Source organism: Alternaria conjuncta (assembly GCF_024043145.1).
Source record: "Alternaria conjuncta strain BMP 0040 chromosome Unknown scaffold_3, whole genome shotgun sequence".
Taxonomy (NCBI): Eukaryota; Fungi; Ascomycota; class Dothideomycetes; order Pleosporales; family Pleosporaceae; genus Alternaria; species Alternaria conjuncta.
Genome location: NW_026250092.1, coordinates 1,892,305 through 1,912,992, shown reverse-complemented (window position 1 = coordinate 1,912,992; position 20,688 = coordinate 1,892,305). Strand labels below are relative to the sequence as shown.

The 20,688-nt window shown below is 52.8% G+C and overlaps 6 protein-coding genes across 6 annotated transcripts; 3 read left to right on the top strand and 3 right to left on the bottom strand.

Moving 5' to 3' along the window:
* Positions 1–359: 359 nt before the first annotated feature.
* J4E85_002611 (uncharacterized protein) lies at positions 360–1,243 on the top strand (the record flags this gene model as incomplete). The annotated part of the gene is made up of 2 exons (XM_051466889.1): positions 360–814; positions 865–1,243. 2 exons carry the CDS (start codon positions 360–362, stop codon positions 1,241–1,243), a joined length of 834 nt encoding a protein of 277 aa, XP_051329744.1.
* A 428-nt stretch (positions 1,244–1,671) lies between these two features.
* J4E85_002610 (uncharacterized protein) lies at positions 1,672–2,780 on the bottom strand (the record flags this gene model as incomplete). The annotated part of the gene is made up of 2 exons (XM_051466888.1): positions 1,672–1,853; positions 1,907–2,780. 2 exons carry the CDS (start codon positions 2,778–2,780, stop codon positions 1,672–1,674), a joined length of 1,056 nt encoding a protein of 351 aa, XP_051329743.1.
* A 604-nt stretch (positions 2,781–3,384) lies between these two features.
* J4E85_002609 (uncharacterized protein) lies at positions 3,385–4,335 on the bottom strand (the record flags this gene model as incomplete). The annotated part of the gene is made up of 1 exon (XM_051466887.1): positions 3,385–4,335. One exon carries the CDS (start codon positions 4,333–4,335, stop codon positions 3,385–3,387), a length of 951 nt encoding a protein of 316 aa, XP_051329742.1.
* A 724-nt stretch (positions 4,336–5,059) lies between these two features.
* On the top strand, positions 5,060–5,743 carry J4E85_002608 (uncharacterized protein; the record flags this gene model as incomplete). The annotated part of the gene is made up of 2 exons (XM_051466886.1): positions 5,060–5,369; positions 5,418–5,743. 2 exons carry the CDS (start codon positions 5,060–5,062, stop codon positions 5,741–5,743), a joined length of 636 nt encoding a protein of 211 aa, XP_051329741.1.
* Positions 5,744–5,977: 234 nt separating this feature from the next.
* On the bottom strand, positions 5,978–6,732 carry J4E85_002607 (uncharacterized protein; the record flags this gene model as incomplete). The annotated part of the gene is made up of 3 exons (XM_051466885.1): positions 5,978–6,442; positions 6,496–6,634; positions 6,701–6,732. 3 exons carry the CDS (start codon positions 6,730–6,732, stop codon positions 5,978–5,980), a joined length of 636 nt encoding a protein of 211 aa, XP_051329740.1.
* Positions 6,733–10,589: 3,857 nt separating this feature from the next.
* On the top strand, positions 10,590–19,678 carry J4E85_002606 (uncharacterized protein; the record flags this gene model as incomplete). Its single annotated transcript, XM_051466884.1, has 2 exons — positions 10,590–14,844; positions 14,892–19,678. 2 exons carry the CDS (start codon positions 10,590–10,592, stop codon positions 19,676–19,678), a joined length of 9,042 nt encoding a protein of 3,013 aa, XP_051329739.1.
* Between the last annotated feature and the right edge of the window lie 1,010 nt (positions 19,679–20,688).

The following is a 20,688-nucleotide window of genomic DNA, read 5'->3' as shown; positions in this document are numbered from 1 at the left end:
CAACCAAAGCTATGAAGAAGAAAAAGAGAGAGTCGGGGACGGGACAGCGGGACTATATAGCTCTAAAGACTGGGCACGCTAACAGCTACTCACGTGATGCGCTGGCTTTTGCGCTGGAGCCTGGAAGGTGACGCAACTGGTGGTGAAGGTGAACGTGAATAAGGGCTAGGCCCTAAATGGGTCATTGTCGGTGCCCACGCACGTCATACTCAACAAATGCTCGAGATAGCCCGACCAGCAAACATACCAGCCCGCGACCTACCGAGACGACGACTGGTCCCCCTGCATCAGCTACACGCGAAGGTGTACTCAAACAGTATTCCTGTATACCCGATAGGCGTCCGCCACTTCAACCCATCATGGTCGTAACCCGAGAACAAGCACTCGAGAAGGAGCTGCGAGACATCACTCGGGCACTTGAGAAAGAGAAAGAAGCACACACTACAACCATACAAGAATTGGGCAGAACAAGGTCGATTCTGCAAGAGGTGAAGCGCACAAGCAGGGCGGAAAGAGCTGATTTGGAGCTCATGACCTTGAAGTGCGCACTCCTACAACAAGACGCGGAAGGCAACGCAGAGAAGGGAGTGGTTCACACAGATGACAAGAACCTGCGAGGCATGTTACCCGATGCACCAGTACATCCCCCAGCAAAGTACGGAGCGCGTTCGATCCCTCCTCCGAGTGACTTCGACCGCTCACTTCCGCCACATTCTGGTCCCGATAACCACCATGGCGAGCGTTCCGATTGTCTGGGGGACGACATGACTGCCCGTTCTACGCGTGGTACGAAGCGCACTGTCGATGAGATGAAGTAAGTGTTCGACAACATGTCAGAACGAGCCCATATTAATCGCGTCACAGCTCAAACAGTCCCGACGACACCTCGGCAGCGCCAGAAACCCTCTCGGGCCCCGTAGTCATATGCATCAGATGCTATCAACAAAAGCTTCGCTGCGATCCTGGAGAGCCCTGCCGGAATTGCGCCACAGCTGTACACTTGTGTAAGAGAGCCAAGTGCGACGACTATGAGCCGGGAACCTGTAAGCGGGCCAGTTGCCTGAGAGCACATCGAAAAGACGAGGAGATATACAAGAACATCGTTCGCGCTGGACATGTCCCGAGAACCGACCCTTCCAAGCCAAGGATTCCTAAAGCGAAGAAGCCGCGGAAGGGCAATGACGACGATGATGACGACCCTCGGAGTGGTGGCAGCCGTATTCTTGTTGGTCGTCCGGTGTAGCATGTCCCAGGAGCGCTGCGAGCATACGAGGACGAAGGATTGGAAGCATCAGGAAGGAGCCATTAGTGGCGTCGTTAGCGTCGGATAAATGAGTGCTGGGCCTACATGTACAGTCTCGAAGAGAGCGAGAATGACTATTGATAGACAATGGTGGCATGCATATGGTAGATACGGTACTGCATTCGTCATAACCGCGCTCCCCTACAACCCTAATCTTCTACAAGGGTATCACACTGCGCCTCCAATACATCCTATAACCTACACCCTACTCCACGACAAGCCCTCAACTCTTCTTCATGCATCGCTCCCACGCTGATACACGCTAATCTCCGCGCTTTGAGTAGCCTCAACGCCACACCCCGCACATGCGAAACACCACCCCAATGCGTGCGCTCAACTACTACATTGCAAAAATCTTCGCCAAGCATTTACGGTGCCCGTACCACCTTCCTCCCCGTAACCTCATAACGCTGCAACTCCTGGAGAATCTTCGGTGAGTCGGCAAAGTCGTAAACTTCAACCTTTGGTGTGATCTTGCCCTCCAAAGCCATCTGTAGCAGTTCATCCATTTGCTTGGCGCTACCGGTTGAGGATCCTCTGATGACAAGTCCTGGTTATGTCAGCACAAGTCCTGTCTCAATCGATGTAGATGTAAGAGCATACCTCTATTAGCGATATGAATCGGGCTCATAGGAAACATGAACGTATCCGGTGGAAGCCCCACGCAAACAAACACGCCACTATTTCTCGCCAAAGCCGGAGCTTGAAGATACGCTCTTTCGCTGCCAGCAACACAGATGACACCATGCGCGCCTTCTCCGTCCGTCAGATCTCGCACAACTTGCAACACATCCTGCTTGGCGTAGTCCACAAACGCTACCGCGCCCATCTCCTTCGTGAGCTTCTCTTTCTCGGCACCACTGTCAATCGCAATGACTTTGTATCCCTTGATTGTAGCGATCTGTACACCGATGTGTCCGAGACCTCCTCCAGCACCAATGATAGCGACGAAGTCACCGGGGTTGACCTCAGGTGTAAGTTTGGACACAGCACCCGCAAGACTGAGACCTGCGCAAAGAAGCGGCGCTGCGATCTCGCTTTTGACTCCCTCCGGGATCATGGTAACGAATTCCGCATCTGCAACCACGTACTGCTGTAGAGTACCCCACACGCTTCTTCCGGTATTCTTCTGCTTGGCGCAATGGTTCTCCTTGCCTTGCTTGCAGCTACTACACGTCTTACACGCGTTCCACAGCCACTTTATGCCTACTCGCTTTCCCAGCAGGTCTTCTGACACTCCCTGACCCAGCGATACCACGGTACCCACGCCCTCATGACCGGGCACTTCAGTGTATTTCCCGGGCGAAACGAGGTTGTGGCAGTCGCTGTGGCATATGCCGCTGTATTCGAGCTTTACGAGGAGTTCGCCGGCTGATGGAGATTGCACTTGGACGTCATTTCGGATTTGGAGGACGCAATCCGGACCGGGGTCTTGGATCCAGCCTGCGGTTTGTGTTTTGGGGATTGACTCGGTCATTTCGTCGCGTTCAGGGGGAGGTGGGGGTTGAGGTGGGGTGCTGCTTGGGTGATCGGCGGTGTTATTTCGTGGCAAGGAGATGGCTGTGGCAATTGGGCAATGAGGATAGCGTTCGCAACTCAAGCAGCTGAATGCGCACACAACAAGGAAATAGAATTGGAAACGAAAGGAATGCCGATAAGCAATTAGACGGGCTGTGATACTATCCCAAGTGGTGACGATACCCCGCGGCAGCCCCACCATCGGCCTTCTCCGACACTACCAATCGGAGCGCGTCGACCTCCGCAATTTGGACGCGGCTGCCTCATCCGGCTAAACATCACTCATGCCACTTTTCTATCTTCAATGTTTCAAGGACAGATACACAACACATGGATGTCGATGGGAGAGGACGTGGATAAAATGACTGGCATCTTTGAGTAGACGCTACGGTACAAGAAGGGCTTCTGATATCGAGCAGATGACTACAAGCTCGAGGTCATTACCTCGATTAGTATCTGAAGTTGACACTATTTCGCCCACCATTGCATCTGCATCACATCGCTGCTGTGCGATGTCGTTTCGATAATCCAATCATACACAGATCAGTCCGCAGCAAGAGTTCTCAAGTCTCCTCTTCCTTGGGCGCCACCTCTTTGCCTTCTCCTTCGAGCCTCATCTTGGCAAGCATCTCATTGACGCTCTGTCCTTTGCTCTCTCCTGTCATGTCCTCGTTATCGTCCCTTCTTTCAATCTTCGGTTCGCCCTTGTTCTCCATGGCTTCTTTGTCTTTCTTCATCTGGACAACAGCCCACGAGTACGACATGCTCTTCATCCAATTGACGGAGCCTCGCTGTCTTGGTACATAGTTGCCGTATTTGTCCTTCGTCTTCCACTTGTCCCACAACATATGAAGCAGCCCTTGGGAACCAGGCTCGAGGATTTGCAGGTGTTCAATCTCGTACCATCCGATGAACTTGAATGATCGGCTAGCACGCGGGACAGGCTGAGAGAATACGGCGATTGGAGAGTAGTCGATGAGAACTCTCTCACTGTGGCGATTCGGTAGCGGCTCAGTGGTCGTGGACTCTGGTGTTCCACTCGATGAACTCTCCTCGTAATCCGCGTCTGCAACTTCGCTGCTCGTTGGTAGCATGACACCTCCGTCCTCACCCGGCTCGTCTAATCGTTGTGTAGGTACTGCGACGGCGATCACTGTTTTAGGTTCGGAGGGGGGTGTGGCTACCGTGAGAAGGTTCAGGTTGCTCTTGACGAATATAACTCCGTCCTCGTCCCACTTCGGGTTCGCGCCATTGAACAACAGCACCCACGATAGACAGTTCGGGTTTGTCGCGGAGGAATGGAGGGTAGCGTTATGTGCATCTTCGGTGACGGCACCCTCTCCCCAGAAGTAGTTGTGGATTTCCTGGACGGTGTACAAGGCGTCATCAGACTGTTGTTGCGACTTCCAGCTGGGCACCCCTGATGGTATTGCGACGGGTGTCGCTGGCGTGTCTGATACCGCTGTGGGGTCTACCTTCTTCCGAAGGTGTGGCGGTACGTAGACGCTTTGCATCTTGTCGTTGCTGTTCGCGGTTGGGAGCGGTGTCGAAAGGCTGTGCGACGAATGGACTACTACGCGTCAGATCATGGCCCCACTTCACCACGTGGGCACGCGCCTCCTCCTCACTCCTCCCCTTCACCAAACGGATCAAGTCGAGTTGCCAATTACATGACGTCAATTGAAAACGGAGGTCGGGACGATACGAGTGCCTGGTAGCTTCACAGCCCTTTGCTGTGGACGGTAGTAAGGTGCTGGTAGTCTGACTATCGCCACACTACTTGATCATCACTGAGATATACCTACGAAAAGACGATGTAGTTGCCTAGATACGTCATGATCCTAATCACTTTTTTCCTTCCCACCGTTTCTCAATTGAAGTGGTAAATGCGAGTTCGATGTGAAAGTGACTGAGGATATCATCATCTAGTAGATAGTAAACTTCGTGCAGTTTTGAACCTAGCATCTCAATCTCTCACATAACCGCAACACCAGAACCTCTTTGCCATTGAACAGCATTTACCCCTACGCTACTAATCGCAAATCGTAGACCAAAATGACTACACCGCAAGCGCAAACGGACGAGCCGACCAATCTCGCTCACCAGATCTTCACCAAGACCGTTCGCTCACTACACCTAGACCGCCTCGCCCCACCTCGATTTCACCTCCCTCATCCAATCACCATAACAGTCACACCACCTACCCCAACTCCCTCTCCCATACCCTCACTCTCCAACATGTCCTGGACCACCATCGAGCTCTCCAATTACCCACCAAAGCTCACCTACCGCGACGTCACCTTACTCTTCCAGGACTTCACGATCTCGCCTGACTTCGCGCTCCCCAACGTCAAGAACCTCGCTTATCCACTACGCACATTCATCAAGATCACCGGGGAGGGAGAGGCAGAGCGCGCGGTACAAGAGCTGTGTTGGAGCAAGGTGGGCGGCCGCCAGATCAACGTGAGGATGGTTGAGAAGACGGGTCACGAGGAGAAGGAAGTCGCTGTTGCGGATGTGGCTGATGAGATGAAGATTGGTATCCTCAGTACGTTCTCACATTGTCACTTTATCGATATCAAACTAACATAACCAGATACTGCGCGCGTCTACAACCCGCACCTTGCCCTCAAGGTCCTCGAGATCCGCGAATGCATGCAGGGTACATCCAACTTTGCTTTCCTGCAAGCACGCGATGTGGTCACGGTATACAGCGAGCCTGGTGCGCATGTGCAGCCGGTTGACAATAAGGCGAAGTGGGAGCTCGTGATGGCTGGTCGCTCCGAGGGTTGGAACTGGAAGATGAAGGATGGGAGTGGACGGCTTGCTGCGCTGAAGGATCTGCAGGACACGATAGAAAGGCAGGGTGTCATGAGGAAGTTGTGGGGTCAGTGGGAGGGATGTCAGCGGTTGGATATGTGAGACAGCATTGTCTTTCTAGATGTCTACATTCTGGACTCTACATGATAACTTCAAGATTCAAGTCACTGCACGCGACAAGAGCGATGCTTTTAAGAGCTTTTTGTTGAACTACGGAGATGTCCCAGTATAGTTGTCGCCCATACATGAGCTCCAGAAGCCATAGTCACCAGTCCGAAATCCTCACCAAAACAGCCTCTTAGGCGTCTTGGAACCAGCGAGCAACCCGAATAACGGTCAAGCATATTCCAGTTTATTATCAGCTATGCCAACAAGATAGAAGTCGGCGCCAAGAATACTATACTGCATGCATAGCTTGTCGTACTCTCCGTTTTCCAAGTCATAGCGAGGTGCTTTGAAGATGTATTGGACGATAGCTTCACCCATACCACTCCGAACTACCGAGCAAGCCGAATAATATGCGTGTACCAGCGTATGTACTGTTTTGATTCCTGGAGATTCACGAATTTTGCTGGTTCGGGTCTTGAACGCAGATATAGCGGTCTCCTGTAGAATCTTGGCGTCGTACTTGTCGGCGAGAGCGTGAAGTGAAATAATGGGGAGGACATCGGTCTTAATGAACTTGTCGATGTCATAACACGGGGGTGACATCTTGAGGTCCATGTTGTAGAAGAACTCCATCATGGTTTGAAAGGTGTCCGGATCGTCTTCGTGGACTTCGATGGTGTCTGCAGAGGCTTCCTGTAGATGTTGTATTAACTCACTGTTCCTCCACTTCCGGAGTTGATACGTACCTTGAAGCGGCCAGTTAAAGCTGCCATGAACCAACCCGAGTGAGCGCAGAGCACAGCCTTGTGCGCCGAATATTCCTTGACTTTGCCCTTGTATATCTGGCGGATCTTGATGTCGGAGAACGTGGGGTCGTTGTAGAGCCTGAGAGCCGGAGATGTCAGTATGTCGTTTGTAATAGACGCCGTCGTCAGTAGGAGGGACACTTACGTGCGGCGGGCTGGTGTCGCGGGCTGAGCCATTGTGATGGCGGTTGCGGCAGAGGTATTTCGTATGCGTCGCAGGTGACACAAAGAAAGAGGGATTTGAGTCGGAGTTGGGATCTCAAGTTTGCTGTAGAAGTGGGGCTAAAGTAGCAAACAAACACGCTCGCGGACGGCGACGTGAGAGGAGACCTCATCATGCAGTGGGGAACAGTGAGAGCGCTTGAAGAATTAACCAACATGATTCTGACTGCCTTGTACTGCTAACCGAGGAAATGCGCAGTATGATTGAAGAGCGAACAATGGAGGCGACAGAAGATGGAGAAGTCAGGTAATTAAAGTTGAGCCTGCTCATCTTGAGAGGTGTAACCACCCGTGGTCCCCATCTCACTCACATTGTCTCCTACTCCGTACCTCTCATATCAAAGATATCTTTCCGACAAAGCGGACAGTCATGAGCCCTCTCATATGGCCCGTTGACCTGCTTCGACAGACATTCTTCACAGAACATGTGATTGCAGGCGATAAGTCGACGCATGCTTCGTTGCGGCTCGAGACAAATGCAACATTCCGTATCCACCACAGTCGAAAAGATGTCCAAATTGTGATGACTTGCCAGGTGTGGTGTAGCTACTGCTGTTACTGGGTGGTCTCGTGGTACTGAGACTACACTCGCGAGATGTGGTGTGGAGAGGAGAGTCTGCGAGATCGTTGGAGGGCTGATCACTACGTCCGCAACTGGCTCAGTATCATGTAGTCCTTGATTATCTGGCATGTGCTCGGTGCAATAGTACCGGTCAAACTGATTGCTTTCGTAGAGAACCCCAATACGCATACATCGATGTGAATTCCCGATAGATTGACCTTGTGGTCTGCCAACGAGGGCTTCGCAACGATTTGCATGTGAGTTGCAAAACCATTGCTGACTGTCGGTGTCAACGCAGCTGCCACGTCTCCAGCCATCCTCTGTACACAACGGGAGCCCCATTCGCATGTCCCCGATGCAGTAGCCGCACAGCCAATTATCTGAGAAGGCGTAGTATATGAGAGCCGGGTTCGGGCAGCCGCCTAGCCGCTCGCAGACGTCGGGCCGGGTGCGCATATTGTAGATGATTGATTTGAAGTATCCAAGCCTACCAAGGTAGATTAGGATGTAGCGGCGTATATGTCGAGTGTAAGTATTTCAAAATGAAGGCTGACAGACAAACAAGGGGTTCTCGCACGGGAGTGTTGACAAAAGGCAGGGTCCTGAGGCTGAGATCCGACGTAGCAACTCTCGCTGCAGTCGCTGCAGTCTAGCCATTCACTCTTTCCGGACATCATGGCCAACGGTCAGAGCTCCTTCGAAGCTAACAACGTCCCTGCAGCAGCGAAGGCGGTCCCGAGGTTATGTGTCGCGACTGACGTGCGGTGACACTTCCGCAAAGTGCATGCGACAAGTTTGGTTCATGGTTGAGTGGCAGGCGCACTCGCTAGGACGTGATGCATCGACCTGCGTTCTCTTAGCGACTGTTTCGTAGTCAATAACCCGTAGAACGCGAACACAATGCCAGTGCTCACGTGTCAAATGCGCATTAAATTCCACATTGTTCTGTGAAATATAAAAGACGCGTCAGAGTCAGAGTAATGCCAGCGCATCGCGTTGTGGTGATGAGATTGACGGCGTAAGAATGGTGGTTCGTGGCTCGACCTGAGCGCGCCCTGCTATGACGTCACCGCCTTCCACATCTTCATAACACTGAGAACAAATCCCTAAGGTGTCGGCAAGTTGAGACCTCCATGACCTTCCATCAATATGGAATTCGATATGATATGATGGATATCAAAGGCTTCACGATACGATTACCAGGATGCTGGTGATAATTGCCAAGCCGTGTCGTGGAATGAGTGCACCGCAAAAGTTGGGTCGGTAGGTGTCCGAGATCGCTGTCGACTAAAGAACATATGGAAGAACGTGTTGCTTGGATAAGTAATATTGGACAATCACTTAGTGAAACGATGAAAAAGACAGCATGAACGTCTGTAAGCGGCAGAGAAGAATTTGATCAGTGGATGAATACATGAATCCGCAAAGTCCAAACTGACGGGCACTAGGCATTGAGTCCTCAGTTGCGCACCAGCGTAGCAAGAAGTCGGACAATGCCCTCTTAGTCAATCAGGCATGAGGTATGAAGATTTTGCTGTCAAGAGGCCTCGGAACCCGAGGTGCTCCTGCTCCTCTTTTGGGTACTGCAGCAGTAGAGGTACGAAGTCAGTGTATGTTTCACATGCACTTTGTGCAGTCAAAACTTACCGTCAAATCGTGCAAGTGTAGCCCGATCCCGACACTCCTCCTAGTGAGCCCATGCTGTTTTCGTATCCCGAATCCATGGTGCAGCGGGTCTGATACCCGTTGTGCTTGCCACGCTTGGCGAATCCCTTACAAAGCACCTAGCCTTGTTGTTGCGTTGCCAATCTCGCCAATGGTATTCCCTTTGGATCATTTCGCCCGACGCCGAGCGGAAATCTTCCCGACAAACAACCATGGCTTTTGGGCGACGATTATTTTGTTTCCAAAGCATCTTGGAATTAGCGACGGGTAGAGCTGGGTTGATAACATGCCATGGTGGCTTGGGCTTGTCGGCGACATCCGCTGTTCGTGCCTAGAAGACTGCGATGGGCGACTTGGCTTTGTAATCGGGGTCGCTTTCGGAGATGAGGTTTTGTGCGTCGTTCAGCGAGAATGCATATATGTAGGTGAAGCCGGTGGGATCCGCGTAGCGGAAGAATTCTGTGGGATGGGGTGGCGGAAGAATGATGGGTAGCGTGTTTTCTGCACTCCCAACCGGAGCTGCACTATGTATATTTGCGTGAGGATTGCGGACAACCATGTTCTGGCGATGTGATGTGCTATGGTGATAGAGGTGCGACGTTTCCAAGTTCGAGGTGCATCGTTCGCTTCTTTCTACTTGCACGCGCTTCCTGCCGGATACCGGGGGATGAGCAGCTGTTGCGAAGGCGCGAGGCCTCGAGGAAGCCGCATTGAACGCGTAGAGGAAGGTGACATCGATGGACAATCATCCAGTCAAGTTCACCGACAGCACTGGGACGAGTGCGTGTACAAATGAAACTGGGATAACTTGGAGAAGTTTTGAAGGGTTCATAGGCAATGATCCACCGCAAGGATAGCGTCTCTTTATTCCGACGCCGTTGCAGTTCGGCCGTAATGCGGGATGAGGTTCCTGGATCTGTCGTCCCACGTATGCAGACAGCCGCGACCGGTCGTGCTTGGCAGGAACGACTGACTAGATGGACGATTGGGTTGGTTCAGCTTGGAAAGCCATTCAGCCTAACACCGCGGAAATACACAGTCATGCCAGAACAAGTTTGTGGCACGTGAGCGTGACTCAGCCAGCACGCAGATGTGTCGTTGGGTGACAGTCGCGTGGCAGGAGCGTTTAAGCTCCTTCCCGGTACGCGGGTGGGTCTTGGCAGTGCAGGGATGCTGTGCCGACGAAGCGTGGGAACCTGGAAATCTGACGGCATCAGCACAAGACACCAAGCGAAGCAAATACGGAGCCCCGCAGAGCGTCTGGAGAGGGCCTACATCGAGTTTGCTAGATCGAGATCCTCCTGTTCGCCCTCAATTTTTCACTAGCGACAGCCGCTACGACGCAGCGACGCGATCCGGGCCTGCCGCTTTGGCCGCTTTCATCTGCCCCGACCGTTAAGTCCGCGCTTTCACCTACGTACACCCTCGCCCTCGATGCAGCAACCCTCGTAGCCCTGCGCCCGCGCTCCCTTCGATTATGTTCCGCCAGTCGACGCTCCCATCACTCAGGCACGTCGCGTGCAGTCGCGACCACCTCGTTCGATAATCCTCGACTCGGTCAATGGCATACGGTTGAAGCAGCATCATGGCGCTGCCAACCCTCCAGTTCCTCGCGGGGCTCGTGCTCCTCATATACCTGCTCTCCTTTGTCCTATTCGCCTTTATACGCATCGCCACCGGGGTCTCCATACAGCGCCTGGGCTTACGGGGGCTGCGACGCATCGCCTTCACGCCCAAGGATGGCCTGCGCATCGAGATCCGCGGACTCGGCTTCACCCTTCACCGACCCACATTCGCACAACCCACGGTAGTCAGCATCGTCCTGCACGAGCTCAAGGTCACGGTCGACCTCAAAGCGCTGGGAGAGAAACCGCGGAAGAAGACGGGATGGGCCCATTGGGCAAACGGCACAACACAAAAGGGCAAGAGCGGCCAGAACACGCCCGAGCCTGTGGCCGAGGACGACGAGCTGGGCGATGACGAGACACCGCGAAGCCTGACGTGGAAGCGGCTGACAGATGCCAAGGAGAAGATCAAGCGCCTGCACCGGAACATCAACTGGCTCAGGCAGATCGATGTCGTGGCTCACGCGACCACCCTGGTCGTAGTCGACGTGGGCTCCATCCAGGTCGGCGGCCTTAACCTAGCAGTCGACACACGGCGCAAGACGGTCGATCGCAGTCGCCTCTTCAACCACCACAAGCCCAAGTCCGACGAGGAGCAGTGGCCCGCCGAATGGCTCTTCTCCGCCCGCAGCATCCTCTTCACCCCAGAGGGCAGGGAGTCGACCGAACTACTGGATCACTGTACCCTCAACGTCCACGGCTTCCTCAAGAAAGGCCTCGAGGGTCTGCGCGATGCATCTATCGCACTCAAATTGGGTCGCCTCCTCATTCCACTCGACGATGTCAAGCTGTGCATGGAAAGGGCCCAGAAGTGTCGCGCGCCTGTCCCTCGGAAGCGATCTCGTGGCAGTCGGACACATGTATCGCTCAGCGATGTGATGGAAGAGCTCGACGACCCCAACAGCCGCGAAGAAAACCTCGTCCGTACCGTATCCGACTCGCGTGAGTTCGCCAGCTCCATCCTCCGCGGTATCCATGAATTTCAGTTCGCGATTGGCTTCCTCGGCCTCACCAAGCAGATCGAAATGGGCCACAGCTCCGAGCCTCCAGTCTACCTTAATCTCTCCATGAAGGAAGTCGGCATGGACCTCCTCCGCCTCGATCCTCGCAGTCCCGCGCATCTCATGTACTTCTCGCCCGACGACATTGCCCACCAGGCTCTTCTTGCTGCCATATCCATATCTGTCGGAATCGACAACAGCGATGGCCATCCCGAACGCCTCCTATACGTTCCTATGGCGACCATGACCCTGAACACGACTCTTCCTTCTAAAACTATTCATTTCTCTAATGACAAAGATAGTGCCGAGCGCAACACCAACATACTATTCGCCAACCTGGTCGTCACATCACCATCTCTGGATCTTGACCCCAAGCATCTACCACTACTCCTCGCTATCTTCCACAACTACGAGCTGCACCGCAAGCCGCCTGAAACCAGACAACGTAAGCGATATCTGTTTCGCCGGCTCTTGCCCAAAGCGAACATCAAAATATCCATCCATGAACCTGTCATCCGGGTAACTCTACCACCGATGGACCCCGACAAGCATGAGGCCGACGAGTTCGATCTACTCATCTCTGCATCTTCCTCAATTTCCTTGGACATGGAGTCCTCGCACTCTGCGGATGGCGAGTTGCATTACGCACTGAGCTCGACTTTCCGTATGAACGCACAGCAACTCTACTACCAGACCGCCGCCATCGAGAAACACAACTTGCTCTTGACCGACTATCTCGAAGTCAAGGTCCAGATGAGTGCGGCTCCCGACCCAGTTGTGGAAGTCTGGGGCACCGCACAAACTTTCTCTCTCTACATGGTTCGGCCTGAAATTAGTGAAGGACTGCGGCAGATCGTCACACAGATGTCAAAGGACATGGGCCGTCGGCGAAGCCCTCCCAGAAAGAAGGGCGTCAACGTACTCCGGAGACTACCGGCCTGGATGACATACGTACATCTCCAAGGATCGGACTTCAACGTGGACGTCGCTGGAATAGATCCTGATGTATCTAAACAAAGTCGAGGAGTTGCTCTGCATTTGGAATCTTGGACTGCCGAATACAAAACTGGACGGGAAGAAGAGATAGATCTAAGACCTGCAAGACGGCGCGCACCAAGTAGAAGCATCAATCGCGAGGAGCATCTGCTTAGATCACCGCCTCCATCTTCGCCGAAGTCACCGAAAGGAACATTGAACGGCCCAACCGATGGTAGACGTCTTGCGTTACATTTCTACGGGCTAGAAGGCTTGGTCATCGAGGGCGACGAGCAATCGGAACAAGAACCAACGTTGTCGCTGCCCCGTATGGAGATTGCTCTACACACGCTCTCCGATAAACAGGGCCCGATATTTCACGTGCACTCTTACAGCCAAAACCTCTTTTTGCGTTATTCGCTCTATCGTCACTTTGCCTTGTGCATGGCAATGCAGGTCCTGCAAAGGTCGTTTGATTGGGGTGCGGGCAAGACCAAGGCTCCAGAGCCAAGCTCGTCCAGCTCGCCACGGCATCTGTCCGTACCGTCGTTGGGTGAGGATGTCGTTGACCCACCCAGCGCAGCCGGCAACGAGATCGTGACGATCGATGTCAAATCTCACTTTTTCCAGATCAAAGCTGACATGCCCGGAGATCCACCTCTCATGCTTCAGATCTATGGACTTGAGGCGGGAAAGCATCGCTGGGCCAGCCCCTTCCTTCGCGCACGTCTAGTGCGACTGTTCGCCGAGAACCCTGCCATCAAACGCGCTTGGAGTCGAATCGTCAGTGTCAAATCTTTGCGGTTGGATTATCGCCAGTCCAAGCTCAGGTACGGTCACACTGTAACGAACGAAAAGTCATTCGACATAGCGACGGACGCGATAAGAATCGCTGTGCCTCATCAACTCGTCATGCACAAAATCTTTGACAATGTCGCGAACGTCGCGAAGACTGCCAAGCAAGTGCATCATCGCTTTAAGACTGGAACCAATGAGTACGTACTGGACAAAGAGGCCGAAGGCCCCAAAATCGTACCAAAGATATCGCTCCGAAGCCGCGCTGTCCTCTTCGAGTTGGAAGACAACGCCTTTGAATGGAAGCTCGGAACCATCTACCGTATCGGACTCATGGAGCAGAAGCAGAGACTTGCTCGTGAACACGCCTTTGATCTGAAAGTGCGGAAACTACAACAGCAAGACGAACAACGAGGCGGTACACGGTACCGCGCAAGATCAGCACATGATCCTCGGGGCCGGAACAAGATCAAGAAGAGGGACAAAGAGCTGAGGTTCCACCGACGCACGAAGAGCGCGGACTCGAGCGGACATAGCTCACCAGAACGGGGACGTTCAGATCATCCTATGCGGTATAACAAGGATGGTTTTAGCGGTCTTAGTGGGTCATATGAAACATCGGTACAGGACGCGCGCGTGAAGCTTAATCGCCTCAACGCTCAGACGTGGAAAAAGCGTATCGATTTCGCAATGGCAACCCAGAATCGATCCATGAACGACATCCGCTCGACATTCTGGGGCTTAGACGAACTGCCGGATGACATTGAGCAGAAGGAAACCATTCTTGCTGTCTCGCAACGCCCAGCCCTGATGGCGCTGGCTGTCAGCGACCTGGAGATTGTCATTGACAAGCCCTCGTTCCCCATTTCGGAGTACCCACGCTTCCTGCACCGTGTCGGCAAAGGTATGCCATTTGATACGCAGTACGCTCTTTTGATCCCCATGCACGTTCAAATACAGATGGGAGAAGCCAAGATCCACCTTCGCGATTATCCGCTACCGCTATTGCACTTCCCGGCTATCGGCAGTATACAGTCGTCCCGACTACCGAGCGTCTTGATGAAGACAGACTTCGTGATAGCAGAAGAGTTCAGGGACGTTGAATCTTCTCGCGTCAGCCGAGTTGTTGTCGTACCACAGGAGCGGAACTCTGCAGGCGAGCTCACACGTGGATACGCGGTGGACGTTCGTCGGACTGTGGCGCCTGTGAAGACATACTCTGACATGGCGATCGATATCAACTCAGCATACCCGACAAGGATTACTTGGGGCACGTCATACCAGCCGGCAATCCAGGATATGATGCAAATCATTGAGAATTTCACAAAGCCAGCTGTAGACCCTTCGGAGAGGGTTGGATTCTGGGACAAGATTAGGTTGACCTTCCACTCGCGCATCAACGTGTCGTGGAAGGGCGATGGCGACGTCCATCTGATTCTTAAAGGTAAGACACAACGCATCCTGTATAATCACTCTACTAACGGAATGCAGGTTCACGCGATCCGTACATGGTCACAGGTCACGGTGCGGGCTTTGTCATGTGCTGGCAAAACGACGTGCAACTCAGCATTGCTGAGGACGAAGACCCTAAAAACTTCATGATCGTCAAGAGCGGAAGCTACGTGCTCGCCATTCCGGATCTCAATCACTTTGCTCGTCACGACGCGGAGACTGAAGCTGTGGCCCGTCCAGATACTGCATCGAGCATGTCTAGTCGTAGGCAGAGAGCCGTCTTCAAGAAAACAGTAATGAAATTGAACGGCAATGTGCGCTGGGTTGCCGGACTGGTATTTGAGCGCAACCTGGACGACGGCGGCCGTTCCTTCAACTTCATACCCCACTACAATGTCACCCTCAAGAATCCAAAGTATGCGAAAGCATCCAATGGAAAGGTCATCAACCCGTCTCTTGAATTCGAAGCTCTTGCTGACATCGTGCAGGAGTATGACGCTTTCCGAGGCTTCCGCAGTCACCACATCCACATGTCTATCGCTATCGCTGCTCCATACGATCGAGAATGGTCTGTCGCTAACTTAGAACCATCAAAGACCTACAACAGTGTGCATCTCTCACCACGCTTCTTCACACACTTCTACAGCTGGTGGTCGATGTTCTCCGGTGCCATGTCATTGCCCGTACGCCAGGGCAAGCTGTGGCCAGGAGTAGAGAAGTCTAGCAAGAAATTCGGGCGGCACCTTGCAACCATCAAGTACAACCTCTTGCTATCGCCTCTGTACATGAGCCATATCTACAAGCACAAAGATGCGGAAGACTATGGTGCAGGCGTTGTGGCCGCCACTGGACTGAAGGCCCGTCTCGACAGTTTCATGTTCGATCTCCATCAGCGCCGCGAAGAATTCCGAACTTTGGTCCAAGCGCCTGAAGGCCAACAAAACAGCAGGCAAAACAAGACGACTGGTATGCGCATCAATCAAGTACAGCTTGACCTCATCCGGACAGACATCCGAGCGGTGTCTGCAAGCATTGCAGGAACAGGCTCTGAAGATGTTGATAACGCCACCGCGGATGATCTCGCTAGCTACAACCAGGAGTATCTAACAGCCGACTTGTCGAAGTTTACGATTCCCGACAACGACCTAGGCTGGGTCGATATGGACGACTTCATTGAACTTGGCTGGATCTTACCGTCACGCCGGCATCCGGAAACACAGATTCTCCCGCTAGCATTCGCGCCACGATTTACGTACTTCCGTCAAACCGATCATGCCAACAACATTTCGGGCGACAAACACCGCAAGAGCGCATTCGGTAACGAGCCGACTCATCATTGTGTCATTTCGGCAAGGAATGACCCACGTCGGGTACAATGTCAATTGATTGAGCAACGGATTGAACGTGTGAAAGAGCAGGTAGCTCTTAACCAGCATGCAATCAACGACCAAGAATTAAAAGTCGTTCGTGAGACGTCAGACATGCAACAAGAGTCGCAACGCCGTCTTGAGGCTCTGCGTAATCATTCCCAGTTCCTTCAACGGAAACTAGAATTCCTCTCTACGATGCATGCTAGTCTGCTGGAGCGGCTAGAAACTGCCGCGTCTTCACCAGACAACACTGTCGCAGAGCCTGATACCGACACAGAAGATGAGTATTTTGAAGCAGACGAAGCTCAAAATGCTATCGACCCTGAACACAAGCACGCTGATGCGCCTCCTAACCCTATCACGGACTTCACCAACGACTTCAACAACCGGTTCATCATTCACAACATCCACCTGAAGTGGGGCAACTCCCTACGGAACATCATACTCCGCTACATACACCAAGTCAGTCAACGTCGAGGATTCGTCTACTACATGTCACGAAGGGCAGTAAAGTTCATACTCGATGTTGTTGAAGAGCAGAATAAGTCTCGTGGACCATCTACATCTGGACCTGACGAAACACCCATGGCTGGCGACAACGAGGCCGGACTGAATATTGACGAAACAATCGAGCAGTTGCTTCGCGACGGCAGGAATTTTGTCGACGCTGATGAGGAAGACGCTAAAAGCAAGAGCACCAACGGTGCATCCAACGGTGCTGGTGACCCTTCACATGCGAATCCGACAAAAGCGGATGAAGATGTCGCGGACGATTACGTCTCTCAGAACTCGTATCTCGTACGTTTGATTGCACCGCAGATCCAATTGCAGAGCGAGAAAGACACCAAGTCTGCGGTACTTGTCACGGCCAAAGGCATGCAGCTCAAGGTTCTACAAATCATGGACAAGGACCGTGTCATGGACGAGGTCTCGGGTCTCGTTCAACGAAGGTTCATCGCAGCTATGGACAGCTTGCAAATCTTCGTCACCAACTCAAAGACCTTTAGCAGTCCGGAGGATATCCACATGTACTCCGGAAGCATGTACGGAACGCCAGCTGGCTCAGCGTGGCCACCATGGGTACCTTTCGAGGTCATGTTCGAGTTCCATAGCAATCCATTCGGCTTCCAGCGGGTGGTACAGCGAACTTCAGCCAGTATGCGCTACGACAAGCACAACGCGCTGCGCCTGAAGTACAACGACGATGTCTCGGCTGCCGACTCGGCCACATCTGCTGACAACATGGAGAGCCGTATTGACCATCTATGGGTGGACTTCCCACACGTGCGGGCCCTGTGCGATTCCAGGCAGTACTATGCGATGTACGTCATCGTATTGGATCTTTTGCTGTACCACGAGCCTTTGGAAAAGACGCGTAATGAGCGACTCGAGAAGATCATGCTTGCTTCCGACTTCACCGATCTCGCAGGAGCTCCAAAGCTAGTCATGGGTCTTCAAGAGCGTATCCAGCAATTAGAAGAGATCAAAAATGTCTTCCAGATCAACGAGAAATACCTGGACAAGCAAGGTTGGGAAGATAGGATTGAAGTTGAGAAAGACTTGGCTGTCTACGAGGACGAGCTCTTCTTCGTCATGAAGGCGATCACGACCGCACAACGCAAGCAAGACGATCGTGCTCAAGCAAGAGACTCAACTGGCCTTTTGCGGATGTATGTCTCTGCATCAGACATCGTTTGGCATCTGCTTCGCGAAGGCGCAGAGTCACTAGCAGAATTCCAACTGAAGAACGTCGCATTCGACCGCACAGACAACAACGATGGATCCAACTCGAACTCTTTGGAGATTGAGCAAGTGCGAGGTCTGAACTTGCTACCTAACGCCCTATACCCAGAGATGATTTCACCTTTCCTGGAGCAAGATCAGACTCTTCCGGAAAACGCTAAATGCCTCAAGGTGTACTTTGTGGCGCTTGAATCGATCGCTGGTATCCCTGTCGTAGAGCACTTTGAAGTTGAGTTGTATCCACTAAAGGTGCAGTTGGAGTACCAGATCGGCAAGAAGCTGTTGCAATATGTCTTCCCTACGTACGGTGACAGCAAGACTGCGAACTCGTCGCCCTTCTTACTCAAGCATACTCTGCCGACTCAGGATGAGGAAGACGAAGAAACCGATAGCATCATTTCTGGAGCGACAAGTATGAGCGCCTCGCTTGCAGCTGATGACGGCGCTGTGGAAGCGCTCAAACAACGACTTACACCCACACTTCAGCTGCCCGATCCTGTACAGAAGTCCGACGCAAAGAGGAAGAGCTTGGTTAAGCGCCCAAGCGCTCACTATTTCCGATTCTTCAAAGACAGCAATCCTTCTCGTAGTGGAACAGAGCTTCGTCGCACTCTTCACCCGAGCTCCGCCTTGGTCGTTCCTACATTGGGTAACAGCTCCAATACCTCCACAAGACCAAGCTCCGTCCGTTCAAGTACCACCAACTCAAGTCAGACTTTGAACGAGTCTGATCGAACCGCGAAACGCTTTGCACTCTACCGCACCGGCACCAACCTGGGGGAGAAGAAGACCAACAAGAAGGAAGCCAGAAGTGACGATCTGACTGAGATGATGAGTCGTGCGAGCGAGTACATGACAGTTGCTTACTTCAAGATCCCGTCTATGGTACTGTGTCTTTCCTACAAGGGCAAGAGCACACGTAACTTTGAAGATGTCCATGATCTGGTCTTCAGGATGCCAACAATTGAGTACCGCAACAAGACATGGTCTAACCTAGACCTCGTCACGCAACTCAAGAAAGACGTCTTGAGAGCTCTCCTCTCCCATGCCGGTACAATCGTTGGCAACAAGATCTCGCACCACCGACCCTCAGCCAAAGCACAGTCGCGCCTCCGACAGCTCGCCAACAGCAGCACGATGCTCAACACCTCTCCCGATCTCTCTGGCACCGATTCAAACTCCATGCGTGACCACTCCCCCGGTGGCTCCGATCTCTCAGCCGAAGACCGCATGCCCCGCCGTTCTTTCGCATCCGGCCGCCAAGGTAGTCTCATCAGCACCGTCTCGGAAGAAGGGTCATCTCTCCAATCGTCAAAACCACCTTCGACGTCCAATCAAGCGCGTTCGACACACGGTTCCATCATGGGTGGCTTGAATCATCATAGCAACGGACTAGGCCCCGAAGACGTCGACGACGGTCGCGCCTTTGCTGATGAGCTGTCGAGAGTAGACAACACAGAGCCAGTCCACGCAAACCTCATTCATAGCTTGAGTAAACACATCGCTGGGGTCAGCGCACCTTTCGCTGGGCACATGAGAGGCAGAGCGGGTAGCGGCGCAGCCAGCATGCGAGCTGCGAGTGTAGCCACTGGTATTAGTGGCGTCAGTGGTATGAGTGGACGGGAAGGCAGCGTCATGGAAGAGGATACCGATGGTCCGAAGACGAAGAAGGCGAAAGCTCTGGGCAAGAAGTTGCTTGGTAGGGGGAATTAGAAACTTCCCTAACATCACTCTTTTCCGTTTTTGTTCTGCATCATCACCAGCATTATTTGGCGTTCCTTTGTTTTCCTTTGTAAATATTGGGTTTTAGACGGTGTAGCAGGCAGAGCTCTTTCATTGTTCTGTCTTTTGTATCATAGCGTTGCGAGAACTGGTGTCCTGGAGGTGTTGAAGTAGATAGTTTCCTGTAAACTCTGTCGTGGAGTCCCAGTATCAAATCATAATGATTACAATCCTATCTTTGCGTCTTCTGAGGTCTTGCACTGTGTGGGCTGGGCATGCTCATTCTCAACAACGTGCCTTGTTCATAGAGTCGCGAACAGCGTTATACATGTCTTCTCCCGTGCGGGGACAAGGCTGGGTGGCGTACCTGACGCGACGTGAGGACGCGACAGGTTCGCGTTTGGCGGGGCTGGTCGGTGCGCGTGGGAAACGTCATTGCGGCAACCAGCATTGCCTGCTCGAAGGCGCGATTTCCACACCTTCTTCTTACCATATCCTCCACGACAGTGGCGATGCTGGCACACCCAGATACTGCGCCTTCGTCTTCGTCTTGCGTTACTGACAGCTACCTCTTCGTCTGTCCATTGATCTCTCTCCTAGGCTTGCGTCTGCATTCGGCTCGAGATGAACTCGGAAATACTAGTGCGTATCTAGGGTTGGTGTTCAGCAATGCGGGTTGAGACGATACTCAGACTCACAATCTAGGTTGCACTATTCGCCTGTTTTCAACATGAGGTATATCGTATTTCTCTGAGGTCTTCCCAATCAATAAACAACAGGACTGGATCAAGTGTGGCATCGAAGCCGCCACCCTGGCCAGTCGACTACCCAGTACCAACAATATATGCGACTGATATCTGCGCTACATCTGTGTGCACGGTCATCAATGCGCAATTCACGCTGTGTTGCTGATCCACACCGTTGGACAGTGCTTTCATAGTGCTCCCTTTACCGATATATACAATGCCTAGCCCCATTGGATCTCACGATCATAGTTCGCC